Here is a 20,231-nt window from a genome sequence, read left to right on the forward strand (position 1 = left end):
TGTCACGTGAAGTTAACTCTTGCTATAGCAACAGTACAAGCTTCCCTATACTAACCCATAATTCATGTTCAACTTTAGGTTTATGATCACTATTTCAGGCTGCCAAAACTAACCACAAACATCAGACCAATTCATATGTGGCCATGAATGTGACCAGTGCAACTGTCAGAATTGAAGCAAGGGCAGGTTAGTAGTTTAGCACATACAAAACCCCTAAAACTATACCACCCTCCCTCCCCCTTACCAGGACTCTAGAAATTCATTAGTTATGAAAATTTCCTTTTAAGGGGGATGTGCTGTTTTTCTACATTTAAAAAAATCAACAGACTTTTCCTGAATGGTACAGTGGATCCATATATGTTTTGTGTCCACATTCCAAGTGTAGGCCAGTATGTACTCTGTCAGGATTCCTCACTCTGACCTACACCGAGTACTTTCATTTTTTTTTCAGTCATGCTTTCTGTGTTTTGACCCAATGAAACAACTAGTGAATACTTCAGCTCATACAAAACATGCAACTTTCATCAACACTCATCCTCTTAGAATTGAACAAGATCCCCCAAAATGTACATGTTAGTCTGCTGTATCCTGGGGCAGCAAAACTGTTCGAAAGGTATGTTCAAAGTATAACATAATCCCTGCAAAGACTATATACAGTAAACCTAACTTACTTGGCATTGGTATTTGCCGGGATTCATAGCTCCCATTAAATCTACTTGTTATAGCATTTGTACACTGTTGCAATGGGTAACATACAGGGAATGTTATTTCTATTTTTATATAGTTACCATGCTTTTGGTTAATAGTATCTCTGTAATAGTGTTTGTGAAAGCTATGTATAATGCAGTATCTTGAATAAATATGAATTATTTGTACAACAAAAAGCTGTAGCTTATGACAGTGCTGGATTTCCAATTTTAGGTAAGTCTTATGAACACTGAAGTAAAATATGCTTGCTAGATGAATCATGTAGTTCAGGTAAAGGCATCACTTTATACATTAAATTTGCAAAGTACCTGTCTCTGAGCTTTTATGTATTTCAAAGGTGACAATGGTACTGACATAAATGAGTCTTACAAACCTCATAGCTGAGACTGGAATGTGGTGGGGCTGGCCTTTTGATATTCTGGTACTTCTCAGATGTGATTTAAAAATTAATTATAATGCTATCAAGAATTTAAAGAGAGCTAGCTTGCTCTTTATGAAAGTTGGGAAAAAAGTTTTTTTTTTTTTGTTTTTTAAACTTACATATGATTTAAGATTGAAGAAAAGAGTTCCAGAAATTAAGTCCAACTTTTACAGACTAATTTTTGGTATACCAGACTGATTAGCATTTTAAATGAATGACTATGGTGTTAGCGAAAGAGCTAGAAAATGACATGAGCAAAATTTATGTAAACATTAATACAGCCAACACCCAATTCTTAGAAAAAACATCTACGGTATCTCTAATAATAATGTACTTTCACTTTAATGAAAATGCCATATATGAAACTCATCTACAAAACAAGTAAGACTGTCTTTGCAACTCTAAGAAACCTTTGTGTCAAATGCTTTAATTAACTAACAATAGCTACTACTAACCATGTTCTGTTACTGCTGATTTGAGTCAGTTGAGCGTTTTGTTTACATGGCTTAACTTCTGGTAAGAGATGAATTAAAATTACCACTTCTTTTTTAAAGACAGAAAAACAAAGTCCAGCATGACATTTCTACTCTCACAATACTGAAGGTCATTTAAATATATTTTAAGAACCGTGAACTAAAGAGGTATAGCTATTTCAACAGATAGGTTCTATTTTAACCTTTTCTCTTTGGCTGGGGGCCATATCTTGACTGCAGAATATTCTACACAGAAAAAGAGAGAGAGAAAAAAAAAGAACAACATTTAAAACATTATATGATTTGTCATTCGTATAAGACTAGGAAAATGTTCAACTTTATGTGGTGATGTGTTAGGTGAACTTGGTTTGTAGAGATTCAGGATGCTCTCAAAGAGTATGAAGCACTGGAAGTTTTAGTTTGAAGCAAAGAAAAACTGGTTCTACCAGTCCTTACACACCTCTGCCCTAAGTTGCACCTATTTGTGGAAAGAAATGAACACAGCACAGATAAGTTACATAAGCAAGTAAGCTGAACTACTTTTTTAAAGTAAAAAATTGAATACTTCAACTAAACTGACATCAGCTTTTAAAGATCAAGAAAGAGGTCATATTTAAGAGTAATTTCTGTTCATTAGAATATTTGCTACAAAAATTAGAGGTGACTGAATTTTGTCTACAGTATAAGCATTAGCTAGTGGCTTTTCATGAGCTTACTACCTTTTATTATTGTTTAGTGAGCGGGCTACAACTGAACAACTTTGAATATATCCCCGTATATTTAGCATATTGCCCAACTTTACTTGAGCAATACCTTTTTTTATTCCAGGGATCAATTTTAAACATTAAGGAATTGTATTTGTTTTTGAATTTTGCTTCTGTAGTAAGTCTACTTAGTACATGTTTTCCAAAGCAGACTACTTGATATAATCTCCACAAGACAGGGAAAGCTAACTGAACCTTAGCACTCAAGTACCAAAACAAAGCAGCAGAAAGGAACCAACATAAAAGAATATAATTCAAACATTATTTTTATTCATGCCCTAGTGAACTGAGTTAATGAGCAGCACACTGGTTCCAGCAATAGCTTTTTATATTTCTAAGTGACAATCACAAGGAAAATAAGATAAATGTTCAGTTTGATGAAGCTGGGGTAAATAAAGGTTTAGAAGGATGCCTTGCAGGAATTTTGGATGCCACTTATTTTTCCAGTACAGGTTTGGTGTAAAAAAAAAAAAAAAGCTAGCCATATTTATAGCTGGTATGATGCAATACAGAAATATTATTGGTATATGAAAGTGTGTGTGTGTATTCTAGAGATGACTCATGAGGAATGTAAGAGATTCTTTAAACAGAAAGAGCTTGAACAGCACTTGCTATGGAAAAGTGCTAAGAACATATTAAAGACTGAATTAATTAAACTATGATAAATCCAGAGAAGACACATGCTAAGAAGGTGAGGGTCTTAACCTGAACGGTTTTAAGACTCAGCAGTACCATTTTAGCTGAGAATTTGTTTTGTCTACTCAGCTATCATATTTTAAAAAGGCAAAAATAAATGCATGCACAGAACAGATTAGAGGAGGTAAACACTGTATCACAAGACATATTTAGCAACTTTATTTGACAGAGATCTTCTAGATCTGATCAGAGATCAATCTTTCTTTACAATACAAGAGAAAACTGGTGATCATCTATAGTCTGACCATTTATGACTGTATTGAACACATAAAGTTATTAGTGCTAACACATAGACTCAAATGTATAAAGAACAGCTACACTTCTTAAGTATTTATTCTTGTGTTTAATACAAAAATCACTATGATGTTGCACACACTGAAAAACAGTATCTCGATAAAACCACTGTCATTCATTAAAAAAATAAGGCTACATAAAAACATATTTTAATTCAGCAAGATAATGGTGCATGTTTTAAGCATGGGGTAGATCATCAGTTTCATTAGGACTAAGCAAAGGTTTTAAGCAGTGGACAAGAACAATGATTAGCTTATGTCGAGGTCATGCAGTGAGACAAATTATTCTGGTTTAATGATCTCTCAAGATGGTTACTCCTATGAGGTCAGAATTAGAAGGGGGCTTTTGTGTGTGGTTTCTTGTGTTTTTGTTTTTTTTTTTTTTTTTTTTTTTAACCCAGTTTCTGCAGTTCTGGAAATCTAAAATGAACAGAGTTTTTAGCATCAATTTGAAACATGTAGGAAGCCATGACTTGCAATTCTATATGGAACTGATTGTTCAGATGAGAGAATAAAAGATACTGCAGCATCATTGTCCCTTATGCACCTTCCTCTTGTGCTTACAAAAACACTCTAAAGGCAGAGATCTCTGCTGGTGATAAATCAGCAGACATTTTGAATCGTACAAGAAAGGAGGAATGAAGGCAAGCCAAATACATTGCTGACTTGGTATCCTGAAGTCCAGGTAATAGAACATAAGGGTAAGAGGTTTTGATGGACTCACATATTAATCAAAGACATATTTCTCAAACACAGAGGTATTGTTACGCATTACAAAACTCAGAAAGAACTGTAACAACTGTGGCAATAGAAGTCAACACTTCATGCAATATTTCAAATCCTCTATAGAAGTCTATGAAGACCTAATAGTAACTGGGCCTGAATTTCCAGTATTTCATGTGATCTCCTCCTGCCTGTTCTTACTCCAGGCAAACATTTAGTCTCTTTCTGAGAGAATATATGGGGTACAAAACACACAGAACCAGTTCTGAAGATTCTGGGATTGAAAGAATACAGCTCAGGACAGGCATCTTTTGCCTCCTATTGCATGTTAGGGGAATCACCTCATCTCTGTGCTTTGCTCTCACTCCCTCACTTTGGAGAGAATTAACCTTTGAAACTGGTAGGTTAAAAAAATAAAAAGTTATGTATTGTTTAGTAATCAGTGAGTATCTGAAAATGATCAAGTGATCTTTAGTCAGTAACCATGTATCTTGGAAATACCGGTCTATAAATGACATCCTACCTGAGCCAGAATTTAATCTGATGTCTTCTTCTTAACCATTCCTCTCCTCCCTTTGCCAGAAAAAAGAATATAAAAATATTCTAAATGTAAGCAAGCTCAGATCAATACTAAGAAGTTGTTATATTATGCTTAAATTTTACAAATAGCTTCTAAAGCACTAGAATTGAAAGAAGGTTGAAATAATTGAAATCAAGGTTGTGACACTCACTCAGTCCAGGGCAGAAGAAAACTGAGCCTTTTTTCTTGGCCTTCATACTTAGATTTCTCTGGTGCCTATTCTTACCAATGGTTTCTGGATAGCCCTCTTTATAAATCCATTATGCACTTGCAACTTAAATACCAAACGCAGTTCTGTTTTCCCTACCTTACAGGGGATAGAGCAGAACTGGAAAAGGCCCTGAGAAGGACAGTAAGGATGAGCCATGATACGAAAATCTTCCATATAATGAACAATTGAATATCATAGAATTCTTCAGCCTGGAAAAGAAATGACTGGATAGCATAGAAAAGGTTAATAGGGAAAGATTGTTCACTGTCTCTTCCAGTGCAAGAGGTAGAGGTCATCAACTAAAATTAACAGGAGGCACATTCAAAACAAATGAAAGGAGTCAGCTACAGGTCACACAATTAAGTAAAGTAGTAAGATGTGGAATTCCTTTCTGGTGATACTGTAAGTTTACACAGCCTTAAAAAGGTACTGGATAACAACACAAAAAAAGCTCATCTTAAATTACAGATGCTATCTCTGAAATACAAGCTGCTGGAGGCTGGGAAGTCATTCTGGAAAAAAAATATGACAACTTGCCCCATTCTTATGATTCCCCTGGACCTCTGCTATAGACCACTGCTAGACAGATGATACTATCTGTATCAGGCAAGACTTTTCAAGGAAGGTAAGTCAACACTCCCTGTTTGTAACATGTGACGACGTGGAGAATCATTTGCTCTTCATGACAGTGCTTCAGTTTAATTTCAAGTATCTTATTTTTTTTACCCCATCCTTCCTTTTTCCTACCGGTTCTTCTTCAGAGAGCACAGATACAGAAAATTCATTTTTGACAAATTAGAATTTTTGAATTTGAGTGGTACTCCCATTTTCCTTTAATACTGCTATGGTAACAGGATAGATGTTGGAGTCTGGCTATCTGAAAGATCCATTTCCCTCTTATGTTACACAGAATCTAACGCTACTGGAAGAATGCTTACAGGTGAGGTTGTTGGTACAACTAATCCTTCTTCAAAATACCTAGGCAAACAGTATAGAATTCTATGAACTGGCAGTATGTAGATACTGTGGTATATTTACAAATTCTTAATTAGCTATCAGGTGTGCAAAAGCTCACCTTGCATAATAACGTAATTTTTATGACCTATGTTATTTTTTTCCCCAAACTGTACATTTGCATGTATACTTTTTATAATTAAATATCCTGTATATATCTATATGCACATGCATTGAAAGAAATTAAAACAAATGCTTGCTTCCCTAGAAGCTTCCCATGTAACACTATCTAGAATGGAATTTGCATTAAGCCCAAGGCCTGGACTGAAGCAGTTGCTGCTGCTTCTCTTCTTCTCTTATCTGCTTCTAAGAAAAAAACATCTGCTTAGATTTTTTTTCACTAAGCCTAAGAATGCTGTATCTAGATCAAATAAACTCTGACCCCTGAGTGGTGGAGTTGCAGGACCCAGTTTGAAAGCAAAATCAGCAGGACGAAGTTTAATCTACAATGCATTACCAGACACTACAATTCTGATGGAAGAATGTAGTGCCAATACAATATTCAAATTAAAGTTACACATTGAGACTAATTAAGTTTTTAACCGTTAGGATCTCTTTGAGTACAGACCCTTCTTTAAACTTCTTGAAAAAATAATCTGTTAAATCTAAAGATGAAATACAGCTACCATACACTCATTTTAAAGGTAACTGGCAGCATGATGACTTCAGCTGTGATGGATTGTTTTGCCTCTGTGTCTCACTGTTTTATGGATGTTTCTGACTGCTGGATCCATTCAGAGATGCAACTGGATGCTCCTTATTTCTTGTATCTCTGTATTTGCGCTCTGGAAGTGATATAGGACACGTTCAAAAGCTCTCTGTACTAATACTACCACTACTATACTTCATACTATACTACTACTACTGCTAATGTACCAATACTGCTACTGCTTTGTACTAATTCCTACCCTTCAGTTTCACATACAATTTTTCCATGGTAACGTGCAAACCAGATTGAGGCTTACTCGTAACTGATTTATGTTGCAAAGGCAGATGCAATCCAGGATAGTAAGTAAGTGTTGCGTTAATAACTGCTAAGTGTAAAAATTACACTTTTAGTCTGATAACTAGTAAGTTTCCATCAAAGAGGGAAAGCTTTAAAGGAACAGGGTTAATGGTACATTTCAGTGGTATTCATTCTGTCAGCATTAAGGTGGAGTAAACCAAACTCTTAGGTAAAAACAAAACCTCTAATAAACTTGGATTGTTTCAGTGATCCAATTTGCGAAGCAGACAAACAGTTCTTTATATAAGGGCGCAGGAAGGAAGCTACAGCTAACGGGAAACAAGTAAGAAGAAATACATTTGAACAGGAATCTTTCTTGGTGGCAAAACCAGCTCAAGAAGTCTGAAATTCTATATTCAGACACTTAATGAATCTTCCATGTCCAAGTCTGGGCCTTGCCCCCCCCCTTTAAAAAAAAAATTACAAATTAAATAAATTAACTCTTTTTTTTAAAGGTTGGCATATATGAAAGCCGAAGCCACATTTCCTTCTAGCAATAGGCATTATTTATATAATTTATAGAAATGTTATTAAAAATTATTTCTGTAATTATTGTCTGAGATAAGTCAGTGCAGTTCTGTATTCTTTTGTGGCATTACTGAATAAAAAGAATAGAGTTACTTTTCATATTTAAACTTAAAGTCTTTTTGACCTGCATGCTCAACCTTAAGCATATGTCCACTTGTACTGAAAAATGCCTCATCTTTTTTTAACATTCAGGTAAAACACTCTATTGATATAAGGATTAGCCAAATTAGAAAAATCCAGTGGACTTTTAATGAGCACTGATTTTTTTTTTTCTTAAACAGTCAGACACTCCACACAAATAACCTAAGATAGAGATGACCAACACAACAGCCACAGATTCCAACTTTATGGCACAATGCCAGTCAAGCTGCTGCATGATTGACATGGGACTAAAAATCTGCCTACTGCAATCATCATAAGTTCTCTGATGTTTTACAGCAGCTGACCATTGGTGATTTATTACTTTTGAGTAAGACAAAGAAGCTGACGTCCAGCAACTGGTCAATGTGACTGCTATAGGAAGACCTCTGCCCCAGGAAGAAATAGTCACTGCAGATCAACTGCTGCACAGTAACGTGACCGTGAGAAGGCCAGGGGAAAAGTTAGACTTAATGTCCTAACTTTTATTTTCCACATCCGCCACGACAGTATACTTACCCAACTCTCTTGCTCAGTCTTATCTGGCCTTATATCTCTTCGCACGCTGGTTAGGAAAGGAGGCCAGGAAGAATAGTTGTGAGCTATTCCTGCCTCTCAGTTGCACTTAGCATGTGATGGGATCAGCCAAATTTCAGTGCTGAACACCTGACAGGCAGCAGAGACATAGCTGTTACTCTAGGCCCTCTGCATGCAGGAGCAGTTCAGTTGTACGTGTCTGACCTGGAGTCGGGTAGTGGCCAAGAAATGCCAGTCACTGTGAGACAGGATTTCTTAAATGACAGGTTACTTACAAAATAGTGTATATCCATCCTAAGAGATCTACCGTGCAAACCGATACAAAATTCACACTAGTGCCACCTGCTGCTCTACACTGTCTGCTGCAGCTCAACTAGCTAAAATGTAAATCTTGAAAATTAAATTACCATCTCACAAATGCACCAGATTATAGCAATAAAATCTAACAGTGTGCTTCTCTTCTGATATCTTTCCTTAAACTCTCTCCAAGACTTACTCTTCACAGTAAGTGAAGAGTATACTGTAGCATACTTGCACAAAATATGCTTGTGTACGCACACATGGAGGGAAGAAAGGGGGCTGATGGCTTGAAGGCTATTAATGTGAATTGGAACTAGCCAACAAAGAAAAAGATTATGTATTTTGCATTATGCAATTAATTCAAGTGAAAATAAAAGGTAAGAGGCAGCTATTCTATTTTTTTCTTTCAAGGAAAGAACCTAAAAAGTTAAGGTATTTTAAAAAAGTTTCCAGACTTACACAAATTGTGACATTTTTACATTTGCAGGTATATTTAAAATTGCTATCGAATTTACAGCTAGTATTCTCCTGCCTATAAATGCATGGATCCATAACCTGGGTCTCTTCAATGCCTATATTGATCAATTTAGATATTTTTATAAAAGTTGATAGTTCTTGTTAACTCAGGACTGACTGTTGAAATGCTATGCCACTTTAATTCATAATATGAACAAATTTGCAATGATATGTATATTCAGACAATTCAAAAACCTTCTTACTGCTTATATTGTTTGACAGTTAAAGGTAACATGTTTAATACTTGCAGTATTTGCTGTTGGCCTTAATCTGTAAAAAGAGTTTAATAGAACAGATGCCATTATATCTCAACCAATAATCAAGAGTTATCGCAAATAGGAGAAAAAATCACTTGAAAATATGACTTAACACATACTGAGCATTTATGAAAAGGTAAACATATTCCAGAGCTGCATGATTCACTAAAGGATTGCTTTTCTGTCTTGGAGAAAGACTTTATACAAAAGATAAAAGCAAGCAGCAAACAAGCTCTTCTGAGCCTATACCTACAATATAGATCATATCCTGACATTTACTTTTATTTACTACTTGGAGCTCAGTTTTCAGGTGTAGTTCATAATTGTGTTTTTGATAACTGTTATTACTAGGATAAATCAGTTCTAAAGAAACTAATGCAGAATTAAAGATTTCATTGATCTTCCCATACCCATTCCTTTTAAGAATATATGTTTCAAGACCTACCGAATTAAAAAAAAAAAAGCAGTGGCAATTTCAGAAAATTAAAACCCACTTCTGAAACAGACGGTTAAATTGTAGGATCAGCTTATACTAAATAAAGTAAAATATTACTATATACATAATCTGTATAGTAGACTACTTTTTCATTCTTAACAGTGTTAGAAGAAAACACTGAAATTGAGTCTATTTTTCTTCTCCTAGGATCCAAATTTTTAAGATTTCCAACTGAATTATTTTACAGTGAGAATAAAAACCTGTTACTAGTACCTAAGTTGCATCAACGTGAACTATGCATAAAGTGTTCTTCCTGGCCTGTGTAAACTTGCTTTACAAGCCACATTCTAGGTTATTACATATTATGATTATCTGTGCAAAAAGCCTGTGGGCAGCACAACCTTGTTTTAGTAATGCTGGTGTTTATCTCTCTGTCAGTGTGATTTTTTCTATTGAGCAATACAGTCTAAACAAAAACCAAGTTTTATAGAAATAGTTATATGACGTCTCCAGTACTCTTATCAAATTTAACTTGTTTTTAAAATTTTAACAATATTATAAAAATTATTCTAATACTCTATTTGCTAGCAATGTAAGGGCTCTCAGTCACACGTCAATAGGTAGGGGCAGTATTTACGTCTCAGGAGTTCTTTCACTTTTCACTACTTAGGTTCATATCACAGCACCATTCTTTTGGAACAGTATTATTCCCACATGGATCACATCACTGGATAGCTCTCAAGGTCATGACATTTTAAATATCACTGCAACACCCAGAACGTGACAACGTCCTGCAGTGGTGATTGTTAGAGAGAGTCCATGTTCCTTCCATTCCCCTTTTATTGAGTCCAGTTTGCTCAGGCTCAAACTCTTCTTCATCTTTGTAAAGGAAAATGTATGCATGGAGGAGTTTCACATACCAGCTGTTTAGATTCTTGAAGGATAACATCATATGTATGCTACATATTACATACTCCTTTACTTCATTTTCCACTTGGAGGTCATCAATGTCTCATGCCAGAGTAACGTCACAGTTATTGTAACAACTAGTTACGAGCAACAAGTCAAGAATAAAGAAGTGGAGTGGTATGTGATTGCTGCCAGTTGTAAAGGTCTGTATCCTTCATCTGTGGCACAAATGCTCTGATGCCCTATGAAACAAGAAGCCAGTCTCACCAGAGACTGGTGAGTCTCACCAGAGACTGGCAAGTAAAAGAAAATAATAATAATAAAAAAATCTCCCTGCACAAATCCTTTGACTGTCACAATCACAGAGTATGTTCCTTTATTTCTTAGGAAAGTAGATAAATAGCAGTTACCTCGCTTCTTATTTGTTTGTTTATTTTTCTCCAGGTAAATTCTAATACTGCAAAAATCCATGCATTTCTTTTCCTCCCCCAACATATTAAAAAGGAAACTGGCCAGAGACATTTAACAATGGCTGGTTGAAAAGTTTCCTGTAAATGAGAAACTGCTTTTTAAGTTGATTTCTAATTTGCTGTTGTTGAAATTTAATACGAAGTTTCGTTTTCAGGTAATTAGATCCTCTCACTTCAGGGACAGAATGGAGAAATAGACAAATGCAACTAAGCTTTTGCCCAGTTTTCAGGAAAATAAACCTAAAGGAGTAAGTCTCAGTTTAAGGTATTCTGCTATTCTGTTTTCAACCAGCTCTGTTATGTTTCTCAATCTTATAAAATAAATAGCTCCAAAATTAAAGAGTGAGGAACAAGCTGCTGAAAAAAATCCAAAGTTCTAACAACTTTGTTTATGAAATAGACAAACAACAAAAAATACTGTTACTCCATTAGGCAGTTTTTCCTACATTAACCCCATATTTTCGTTACCATGGGCTGCTCCTTACAGATGAGCTTTTTCGAAAGACCTAGGCAACATTTTTCACTCTAGTTTGTGAAGATCTGTTATATGCTGAGTTTCTAAAGGCTTTGCAAAGAGTAAGCAAGAAACCAAAGTCTATTGTCGGTAGAATTGTTTTGCTATACAAGGATCCACAACTTAATTGCAAACTTGTCCAGGGCCTGAAAAATCCAAAAGATTGAGTGTTACTGTAAGGTTTGATCTCTTTTTAAAGTAGCTATCAAACATTATCTAATAAGTTACTTTAAGAATCTAATTAATTATTAACCTTCTCTTTAAATTAAAGTTAGCAACCTTGTGGCTAACTTTTACCTTCACCTGACTGTAGGAACAGTTTTAGAGTTTCACAGAAATGGCAATCTGGCTGAGTAAAATAATACAGAAGGCTTTGGGAGACAGTTGTTTCTTAACACACAGAGTAAAACTTAATGTGACTGGCTATATATTTACTATTAATGCCTCTCTTACTTCAGAAGGGGAGCCAAAGTGACTGTCTACATTTATCAGTGCCTAAGGGAAACTCCCTATGTGCAAACTTCAGACGGTCAATGAAGACACAATATTAATACTTTAGTTCCAAACTTAAACCTTTGCTTCCAAATAATATGCAGTAATTTTATGGTGTCTTTATTAAGCTTAAATTTGCCTACCAGGCTAATTACTTTGCAAAAGAATTAATCTACTGAAATGTGAGATAGATATTTAAGAATTTCTTGAATTTTATTATTCAACAAGGAAACAAGGTTACCCTTATATTTTCCACAATGCTTGAGAATCCTTTCCACATTTCTTCACATTAAACATTCTTGGCATCATAATCCCTGATATTAACTTGTTTTATAGATATTCTAATTGATTTGTAAAGGTCACTGTCTTTTTAGCATTTAAACACTGCTATAAGTCAGCTTTTTACTTACATTTGGGTCTTATATTAATCTAATTTTATTTTAACTAAGAAAAAAGTAAAAAAAATTATTGCTGTAGTTAATTATAATGAAAGAGTATTTCATTGGTGAGAATTACAGTCACATAACTAAGGTGTAAATAGGCCTGCTCCCTACTGATTTTGATAAAAGTTATAAATCAAAGTAATTCTGAGTCTAATGGGGGTATAAAACCAAAGTGTAATCTTCCCCAAAGAAAACCTGAACCAAAAAAATCTACCAAAAATACAAGAACAATCCCTTAATTTTAATTCAACAGAGAAGACCAGCCTGGTATGGTAACTTGTGTATTAGAAAAAATAGATTTCAGTAAAGCATTATTGTTCCCCACCACCCCCCTAACTTACACTAAATTACAGACTGGAAAAAGCACCTTCTCCCCAAAGCTCAAAGGAAGGTCTCTCTTGTGATAAACTAAAACAGATACCGTGTCTTGTAAATGACAAACGTTGAATCAAATCTCCATTGGTGGATAAAACTATTTCAGGAAGTTCTCCAGAATGCAGCATATTAAAGCAAAACAAACACTTAAACACATTTTTGCCCTTATTTGACAAACTAAACACCTTGGTATGAAGTTTACATAACTATTATTTCACTTATTTCAAAGAAATTTCACAGCCTGATTACATGTGTCCACTGAAAATACTTGAGGAAGTATTGCAGCTGATGAACTAAAGATGTTTGTTAGCTGAGGAAGCTGCCAAGATGAATATCGGTCGAAATGCTAGCTTCTCTAAGTGAGCAGATAGTATTAATGTGTTGCATTCAATTGGTAAAATGTTTCCATATAAAAAAGTTGACACGCTTTAAACAAGCTTGATTTTTCCCTTGCAATTTAAAGTTGAATACAGGTCTGATCATAAAAGCAGAATTTCCATAAGTATCTGTTTAGGATCACAGATCTGTGTCCAAGAACATAGCTCTGAAAATGTTATCTGAAGTACATACTTAAGAAATTCACTTACCAGAAATCAATTTAACATTGGTGTAACAATTTTTTTTCCCTACCAAAGGCAAAGTCTTTGCAACAAAGATAAAAGTTAAAGTCTTCCCAGCCAAAACACCATTTAAACATGTTAAAAGTTAATACAAATACATCTTTAGCAATTATTAGGCACTTCCTGAACTACAGCTCAAACGGGATATTGGGAATAGGAGTTGGTGAAACTATTGGATTTGCTTTTTGAGTGTTTGTATGATCAGGCTTTTAAATGTTGTTATTTTATTGTCCACATAACTCTAAAGTAAGTTCTAGTATTACAGTACTAGAATTTAAAAAAAGAATAATTTATAGTTAACCAGTGTTATGCCACTGTAAGTTTTCAAATGAGTTTTGTAAAATTCTGCTATAAAGTCCAAAGCCCTTTTTTAGAAATAGATCTAAAACCTCTTTGAAGTGGCAACCCAAACTTTCTGCTCTCCCACAAGCTGTTGTTGTAAGTGGGCTCACAGAAACTAAAAAGCAAGACACCCCTCTCCAAATTGTTGAATGATGTGACTGATGACTAGAAACAGCATTCAAATATTTTTTGAACAGTAAGTGTGATGACTCTATGATTAGTAAAAACACACAGTGGAATTCTTCTCTGGACTCACATTATCACAAAGTGCATCGTATGACTTCCACTGGCAAGTGTTGTATCACATGGCCATGTGAGGAGTTAGACAGCTCACAATTTACATACAGAATCCTAGTTCTTAGCAAAATCTATGTTTCCATGTGTAATTAAAAAAATAAATCTGAGCTTTTAGTAAGGTTTTGCAGGGGAGATCACAAAATATCCACTGGCTAACATCAAGTGACTTGATGATTTCAGTTCAGTTCTCCAGTACAGCGGTGTCCAAATCATAAACTCAAATTTTGAAGGATTTCAACGTAATCAGTATATTGTCTAAACGAAGACCTTTTACCATCCAGTCACTGCTAAGCAGATATTTAAGTAATATCCTAAATAACAAGTTTAATAAGGGCAGTAGAGAGAGCACTCCATCTTCCTTTTGTAGTAACTGTGAAGAGTCATTGGTTCCCAATTTCAACAGAGGGCTGAACACGCGCCTCCCCCCGCCCCCCCCTTTCTTTTAAACAAGTGACAAGCAGGCTTTTAAATTACCACCAAGACCTATAGCTTTATGCATAGGTACATATGGGCCAGACAGGACAGGATGGAGCAGACACTTTTAGTGCTAGTGGATCATGCTGCGGTGGAACAGCTGCTCCTGCCTCCAGCGTCTGTCCTTATGATCAGAAACTGGGCTCAAAACCCCTCCTCTTCGCCTCAAGGGGTGGCCACAGGACACAGCCCCACACATCTGGAGAGGAGACCGATCTTAACTTTTGGTGTCAGCCAGCATACGAAGCGCCTACAGCAGGATCTGTAGGGCACATATGTGAAGGAGAAGGGAATCGCGTGCTTTGGGCAGGGGGCTGGTATTTGAGGGCGGCGTGTGTCGGAACGCCCGCGCCTTGCGGAGGGAACGATAGCCGCCAGCGTCCACAGCGGCGGCCGTGCGGAGCCGGCGCACCACGGAGGCGCCGGCCTGAGGAGAAGGAGAAGGGCGTGCGGCCGGGGGTGGAGGGGCGCCGGCCTCCTCTGCGTCCCCCCGCTCTCGGCCTCTTACCACATACCATCTCGATGATCTTGGTCTTCCTGCCCGTCTTCTTCTTCATGGTGAAGATGTACTGGGCCAGCACCACCCCGCCGACCAGGACGCACACGCTGGCGCTGGCCACCGCTCCCATCTTCGCCACGGCGGTCCTGTCCATGGTAGCTCCCAGGGGCACGGCAAGGCGCCGACAGCCGCTGCGGGGAAGCGGGGCGGCCCCTCGCCGCTGAAGGAGGGGGGGGGTGCCCCTCCGCGCCGGCCCGAGCGGGTCCTCACCGACCGCCAGACCCGGCAAGTCGGCAACGACGGCGCCGCGCGCCGCCCGCCCCCGTAGCACGCGCCCCGCCGCCTCGGCTCCGGCGCGGGCTCCCCGCGAGACGTCACGTGCGCGTGGCCTGCCGGCGGTACCACACAAGAGGAAAAGGGGGGAGGAAGAGGGACGGCTGGTGGAGCAGGGCGCCGCAGGGGGCGCCCGCGAGGACGAGAGGTTTCTGTGAGGGCTTTGAAAAGGAAAAGCAACAGCCGGGAGGTTAGCTTTTTCCTCAGGATACACAAAGAAATGCCTCTCTTCCCCCCCCCGGCACAGGGAGAAATGAGAGAGCCCAACGGTCCGTCGCGCCGCTTCCCAAACTACATTTCCCAGTGTCGGCGCGAAGCGCGGCCCTCTCTTCTGGGACGGGCGGGGCGAGGCGCGGCGAGGCGGGGCGCGGCTGGTACTTAATGCGCGGTGAGAAGGGCGCTGTAGATGGCGGCGGCATTGGGGAGGGGTTTGTAGCGCTGCCGGTCTGTGCCTCACCTTTCGCTTCGCCTCAGGCTGCGCTTGAGCGAGGAGAGCTCCCGCGGGGAAGGGGGGCTGCTGCCCCGAGCAGCTCGGACCGCGCCGCGCCCGGGAGGTGCCGTCTCCCGCCCAGGTGAGCCCCCGCCGGGCTCTGTCTCTCTTCTGCCGCTCCGGTGTGTGTGTCCGGGCGCAGCTCCTGAGATGCGGGGCTCGGCTGGAGGTGTTGTGGGTGTTGCACAGGGGCTCTGTGAGGGAGAGGGTGTGTGGGGAGGGCTGTGCTGTCGCCAGCCTGCACTCGGTTGCAGCAGGTTGCCTAGCTGGCATAACGACGGTAACCGTCTAAGGTGAAAAAATAAATGTTCTTATTTGCTGGACATGGTTTCCTTTAAAGAGGAAAGGCGCGGGCTTACAGGCTGCCTTTGCTCCGAAGGAAAACAAGGGGTGAGCCCATCATTTTTCCTTCTTCCCGGAAAGAACCACCGGAGCTGGCGCTGCCTCGCTGCCCCTCACCTCCCCCGCGGGCGGTGGGATCGAGTGTGTTCAGGTTTGTCCCGCTCATGGCAGAGCATAGGTATGGAGCTGTGAGTTTTGAACTAGGGTAATGTTATTGTCAAGCCTCCTACAAAAAGATTAGTCTCCTATCTCCCCCTCCTTCTTAAAATAACAGCAGGTAGGGAGCACGAAAGCTGATTTGTGCCCTGTCTGACCGAGTTCTTTAGTCGTGTCACTAGGGCATCTTCAAGGCGATTACTCGGTGGAGGTTTTGATGTTGTCTGTTTATGTCTTCATTTACTTTTCTAAAAATAAGTTCTCTTGCAGAAGACTTGCATCAGAATCTTTTTTTTCCCTGATACTACTTGCTAAGAGAGAAAACCTCAGTTCTGTGACTTTGAAAACTTATATTACTTCCTTAATGCTTGTTACAGAAGGCTTTTAACATTTTAAAAAAAGCTGTTATTTTTTTGCTTTTTCTTTATATAACTAGCAGTGTCTATCACAACTAATTTGTAAACTAATTACAAGAAGTTTCCTAAGGCTGTTTTCTCAACTATATAACCAGAAACCCAAGATACCTGAAATTAATATTTATTCAGCTCACACTAGAGCCATGTGAAGCTAAGAGATGGAATATACTTAAAAGTTGTTGCTAACAAAGGAAATGTTGTTTGTATAAACAGTTGTATATATATTAGTATACACTTTAACAATGGTTTGTTTCCTTTTCAGTAAAGAATGTCGTTGTTTAAAGCTAGAGACTGGTGGTCCACCATACTTGGAGAAAAGGAAGAATTTGACCAAGGCTGTCTGTGTGTTGCTGATGTTGATAATAGTGGCAGTGGACAAGGTAAATTCAGAATTACATGGTTGCTGAGTTTTAAGCTGCACAGCTGCAAGCTGACTTTGACCAATGCATACTGAAAGTTTGTTAGCCAGGCTAGTTGGCTAGTTAGTTTAAAGTCTGCTATCTTTAATGTGTCCTTGTAGGCTTAAGAAGACAAATTAAATGCTGTTTGTATATTTGTAGGTTTCTAAATGTCTTAATTCTTGTATATGGTCAGTAGTAATTTGATAGCTATGTTTAGGTAGATATCTTTTAAAATAGAACATTTTCAGTTAGTCATGGGAGCAAACACATTGTAGGTTGTTGAAAAAATTAAGGGGGAAAGAAAGGAAGGTGAGAGCTACTAAGCTAAGAATTTAGAAAAACAAACAACTTTTTCTACCTGGAAAATAAGGGGCCATTGAAATGAGTGACTCTGCTTGAGTAAACTCTGCTTTTCTATGTAGTCATTAATAATGTGGAATGATCTTTGCTGTCAGGGAGAGTTCTTGTGTGTGTGTTTTTTAAATTAATAAATATTTGGGATCTTTCTCTGATACACTCATGCTCATCTTGGAGCTCTGTTTTTGCTCAGTAGAGGTACTTGAGTTTGATTTCGTCATTGCCATACTCTTAAAATTATTTTTATTTTAGATTGTCCCTTTTCAGGAGGATTTGAACAAAGTTGAGCTGTTAATGGTTTGGTGTACAAACCTTTTTCAATAGGAATTCATAGAATCATTTCGGTTGGAAAAGACCTTTAAGGTCATCAAGTCCAAGTGTTAGCACTGCCAAGTCCACCACTATACCATGTCCCTAAGCACCACATCTACATGTCTTTTAAATACCTCCAGGAGTAGTGACTGAACCACTTCCCTGGGCAGCCTGTTCCAATAATTGGTAACGCTTTCAGTGAAGTAAGATTTCCTCATATCCAGTCTAAGCCTCCCCCAGCGCAACTTGAGGCCATTCCCTCTCGTCCTGTCACTTGCTACCTGGGAGAAGAGACCAATGCCCGCCTCTCTACAGCCTCCTTTCAGGTAGTTGTAGAGAGCGATAAGGTCTCCCCTCAGCCTCCTTTTCTCCAGGCTAAACAACCCCAGTTCCCTCAGCCGCTCCTCACAAGACTTGTGCTCTAGACCCTTCACCAGCTTCGTCGCCCTTCTCTGGACACGCTCCAGCACCCCAATGTCTTTCTTGTAGTGAGGGGCCCAAAACTGAATGCAGTATTCCAGGTGTGGCCTGACCAGCGCCCGAGTACAGGGGCACGATCGCTTCCCTACTCCTGCTGGCCACACGGTTTTTGATACAAGCCAGGACGCCATCGGCTTTCTTGGCCACCTGGGCGCACTGCTGGCTCCCATTCAGGCGGCTGTCAGCCAACGCCCCCGGGTCCTTTTCTGCCAGGCAGCTTTCCAGCCACTCTTCCCCAAGCCTGTAGCGTTGCGTGGGCTTGTTGTGGCCCAAGCGCAGGAGCTCGCACTTAGCCTTCTTGAACCTCATACCATTGGCCCCAGCCCATGGATCCAGCCTGTCCAGGTCCCTCTATAGAGCCTTCCTACCCTCAGCACTGCTGCCCACCTTGGTGTCGTCTGCAAACTTACTGAGCGTGCACTCAGTCCCCTTGTCCAGATCATCAGTAAAGGTATTAAACAGAACTGGCCCCTATACTGAGCCCTGGGGAACACCACTTGTGAGCGGCCGCCAAGTGGAGTAAACTCCATTCACCACCGCTCTTTGGGCCCGGCCATCCAGCCAGTTTTTTACCCAGCGAAGAGTATGCCTGTCCAAGCCATGAGCAGCCCGTTTCTCCAGGAGAATACTGTGGGAAAGGGTGTCAAAAGCTTTACTGAAGTCAAGAGAGACACCATCCACAGCCTTTCCCTCATCCACTAAGAGGGTCATCTTGTCATAGAAGGAGATCAGTTTAGTCAAGCAGGACCTGCCTTTCATGAACCCATGCTGACTGGGCCTCATTGCCTGGTTGTCCTGTACATGCTGTGTGATGGCGTTCAAGATGATCTGCTCTACAACCTTCCCTGGCACTGAGGCCAGACTGACAAGCCTGTAGTTCCCTGGATCCTCCTTCTGGCCCTTCTTCTAGATGGGCACCACATTTGCTAATCTCCAGTCAACTGGGACCTCCCTGGTTAGCCAGGACTGCTCATAAAAGATTGAATGTGGCTTGGTGAGCACTTCTGCCACCAGCCCCCTCAGTACCCTTGGGTGGATCCCATCCAGCCCCATAGACTTGCATGTGTCTAAGTGGGGTAGGAGGTTGCTAACCATTTCCCCCTGGATTATGGGGGCTTCATTCTGCTCCCTGTCTTCCAGCTCAGAGGACCAGGTATCCTGAGAACAGCTGATATTACTATTAAAGACTGAGGCAAAGAAGGCATTAAGAACCTCAGCCTTTGTCACTATGTTTCCTCCCACATCTGATAAAGTATGGAGATTCTCCTTATCCCTCCTTTTGTTGCTAATGTATTTATAGAAACATTTTTATTGTCTTTTACGGCAGTAGCCAGACAAAGTTCTAGTTGGGCTTTGGCCCTTCTGATTTTCTCCCTGCATAACCTCATGACATTCTTGTAGTCCTCCTGACTTGCCTGCCCCTTCTTCCAAAGGCCATAAACTCTCCTTTTTTCCCTGAGTTCCAGCCAAAGCTCTCTGTTCAGCCAGGCCGGTCTTCCCTGCAAGCTCATCTTTTGGCACATAGGGACAGCCTGCTCCTATGCCTTTAAGATTTCCTTCTTGAAGAATGTCCAGCATTCCTGGACTCCTTTGCCCTTCAGGACTGCCTCCCAAGGGACTCTGTCAACCAGGCCCCTAAACAGGCCAAAGTTTGCCCTCTGGAAGTCCAGGGTGGCAGTTCTGCTGCCCCCCCCCCTTTACTTCTCCAAGAATCGAAAATACTATCATTTCATGATTGCTATGCCCAAGTCGGCCTCCAGCCATCACATCACCCACAAGTCTTTCTCTGTTCACAAATAACAGGTCCAGTGGGGTGCCTTCCCTAATTGGCTCACCAGCTGTGTCAGGAAGTTATCTTCCACACACTCCAGGAACCTCTTAGACTGTTTTCTCTCCACTGTATTGTAT

The 20,231-nt window shown here is 39.7% G+C and overlaps 2 protein-coding genes and 1 long non-coding RNA gene across 10 annotated transcripts in view; 2 read left to right on the forward strand and 1 right to left on the reverse strand.

Annotated features, from left to right (window-relative positions):
* Window positions 1–15,418, reverse strand: part of NT5C3A (5'-nucleotidase, cytosolic IIIA) — a 29,073-nt gene extending 13,655 nt beyond the window's left edge. Inside the window, exon 1 of the mRNA XM_072853652.1 lies at window positions 15,053–15,418. Within this exon, the coding sequence (XP_072709753.1) occupies window positions 15,053–15,190 (138 nt within the window). The 5' untranslated portion in view covers window positions 15,191–15,418. The remainder of the gene's footprint in view (window positions 1–15,052) is intronic.
* On the forward strand, window positions 1,447–11,343 carry LOC140648130 (uncharacterized). 2 transcript variants are annotated; one of them, XR_012041122.1, is made up of 3 exons: window positions 1,447–1,510; window positions 5,338–5,494; window positions 11,136–11,343. It is a non-coding gene; the product is annotated as an uncharacterized lncRNA (long non-coding RNA). The 2 variants fall into 2 exon arrangements; XR_012041121.1 differs by lacking the exon at window positions 11,136–11,343 and adding an exon at window positions 7,856–8,057.
* Window positions 15,419–15,646: 228 nt separating the features above from the next.
* The window catches only part of BBS9 (Bardet-Biedl syndrome 9), a 309,847-nt gene continuing 305,262 nt past the window's right edge, over window positions 15,647–20,231 (forward strand). For 6 of the 7 annotated variants that reach the window (XM_072853649.1, XM_072853643.1, XM_072853647.1 and 3 more), the window contains exons 1-2: window positions 15,765–15,941; window positions 17,036–17,153. In XM_072853649.1, coding sequence (XP_072709750.1) covers window positions 17,127–17,153 — 27 coding nt within the window. In that variant the 5' untranslated portion in view covers window positions 15,765–15,941; window positions 17,036–17,126. The other variant, XM_072853644.1, reaches the window with a different exon arrangement.

Source organism: Ciconia boyciana, chromosome 2 (genome assembly GCF_034638445.1).
Source record: "Ciconia boyciana chromosome 2, ASM3463844v1, whole genome shotgun sequence".
Classification (NCBI taxonomy): domain Eukaryota; kingdom Metazoa; phylum Chordata; class Aves; order Ciconiiformes; family Ciconiidae; genus Ciconia; species Ciconia boyciana.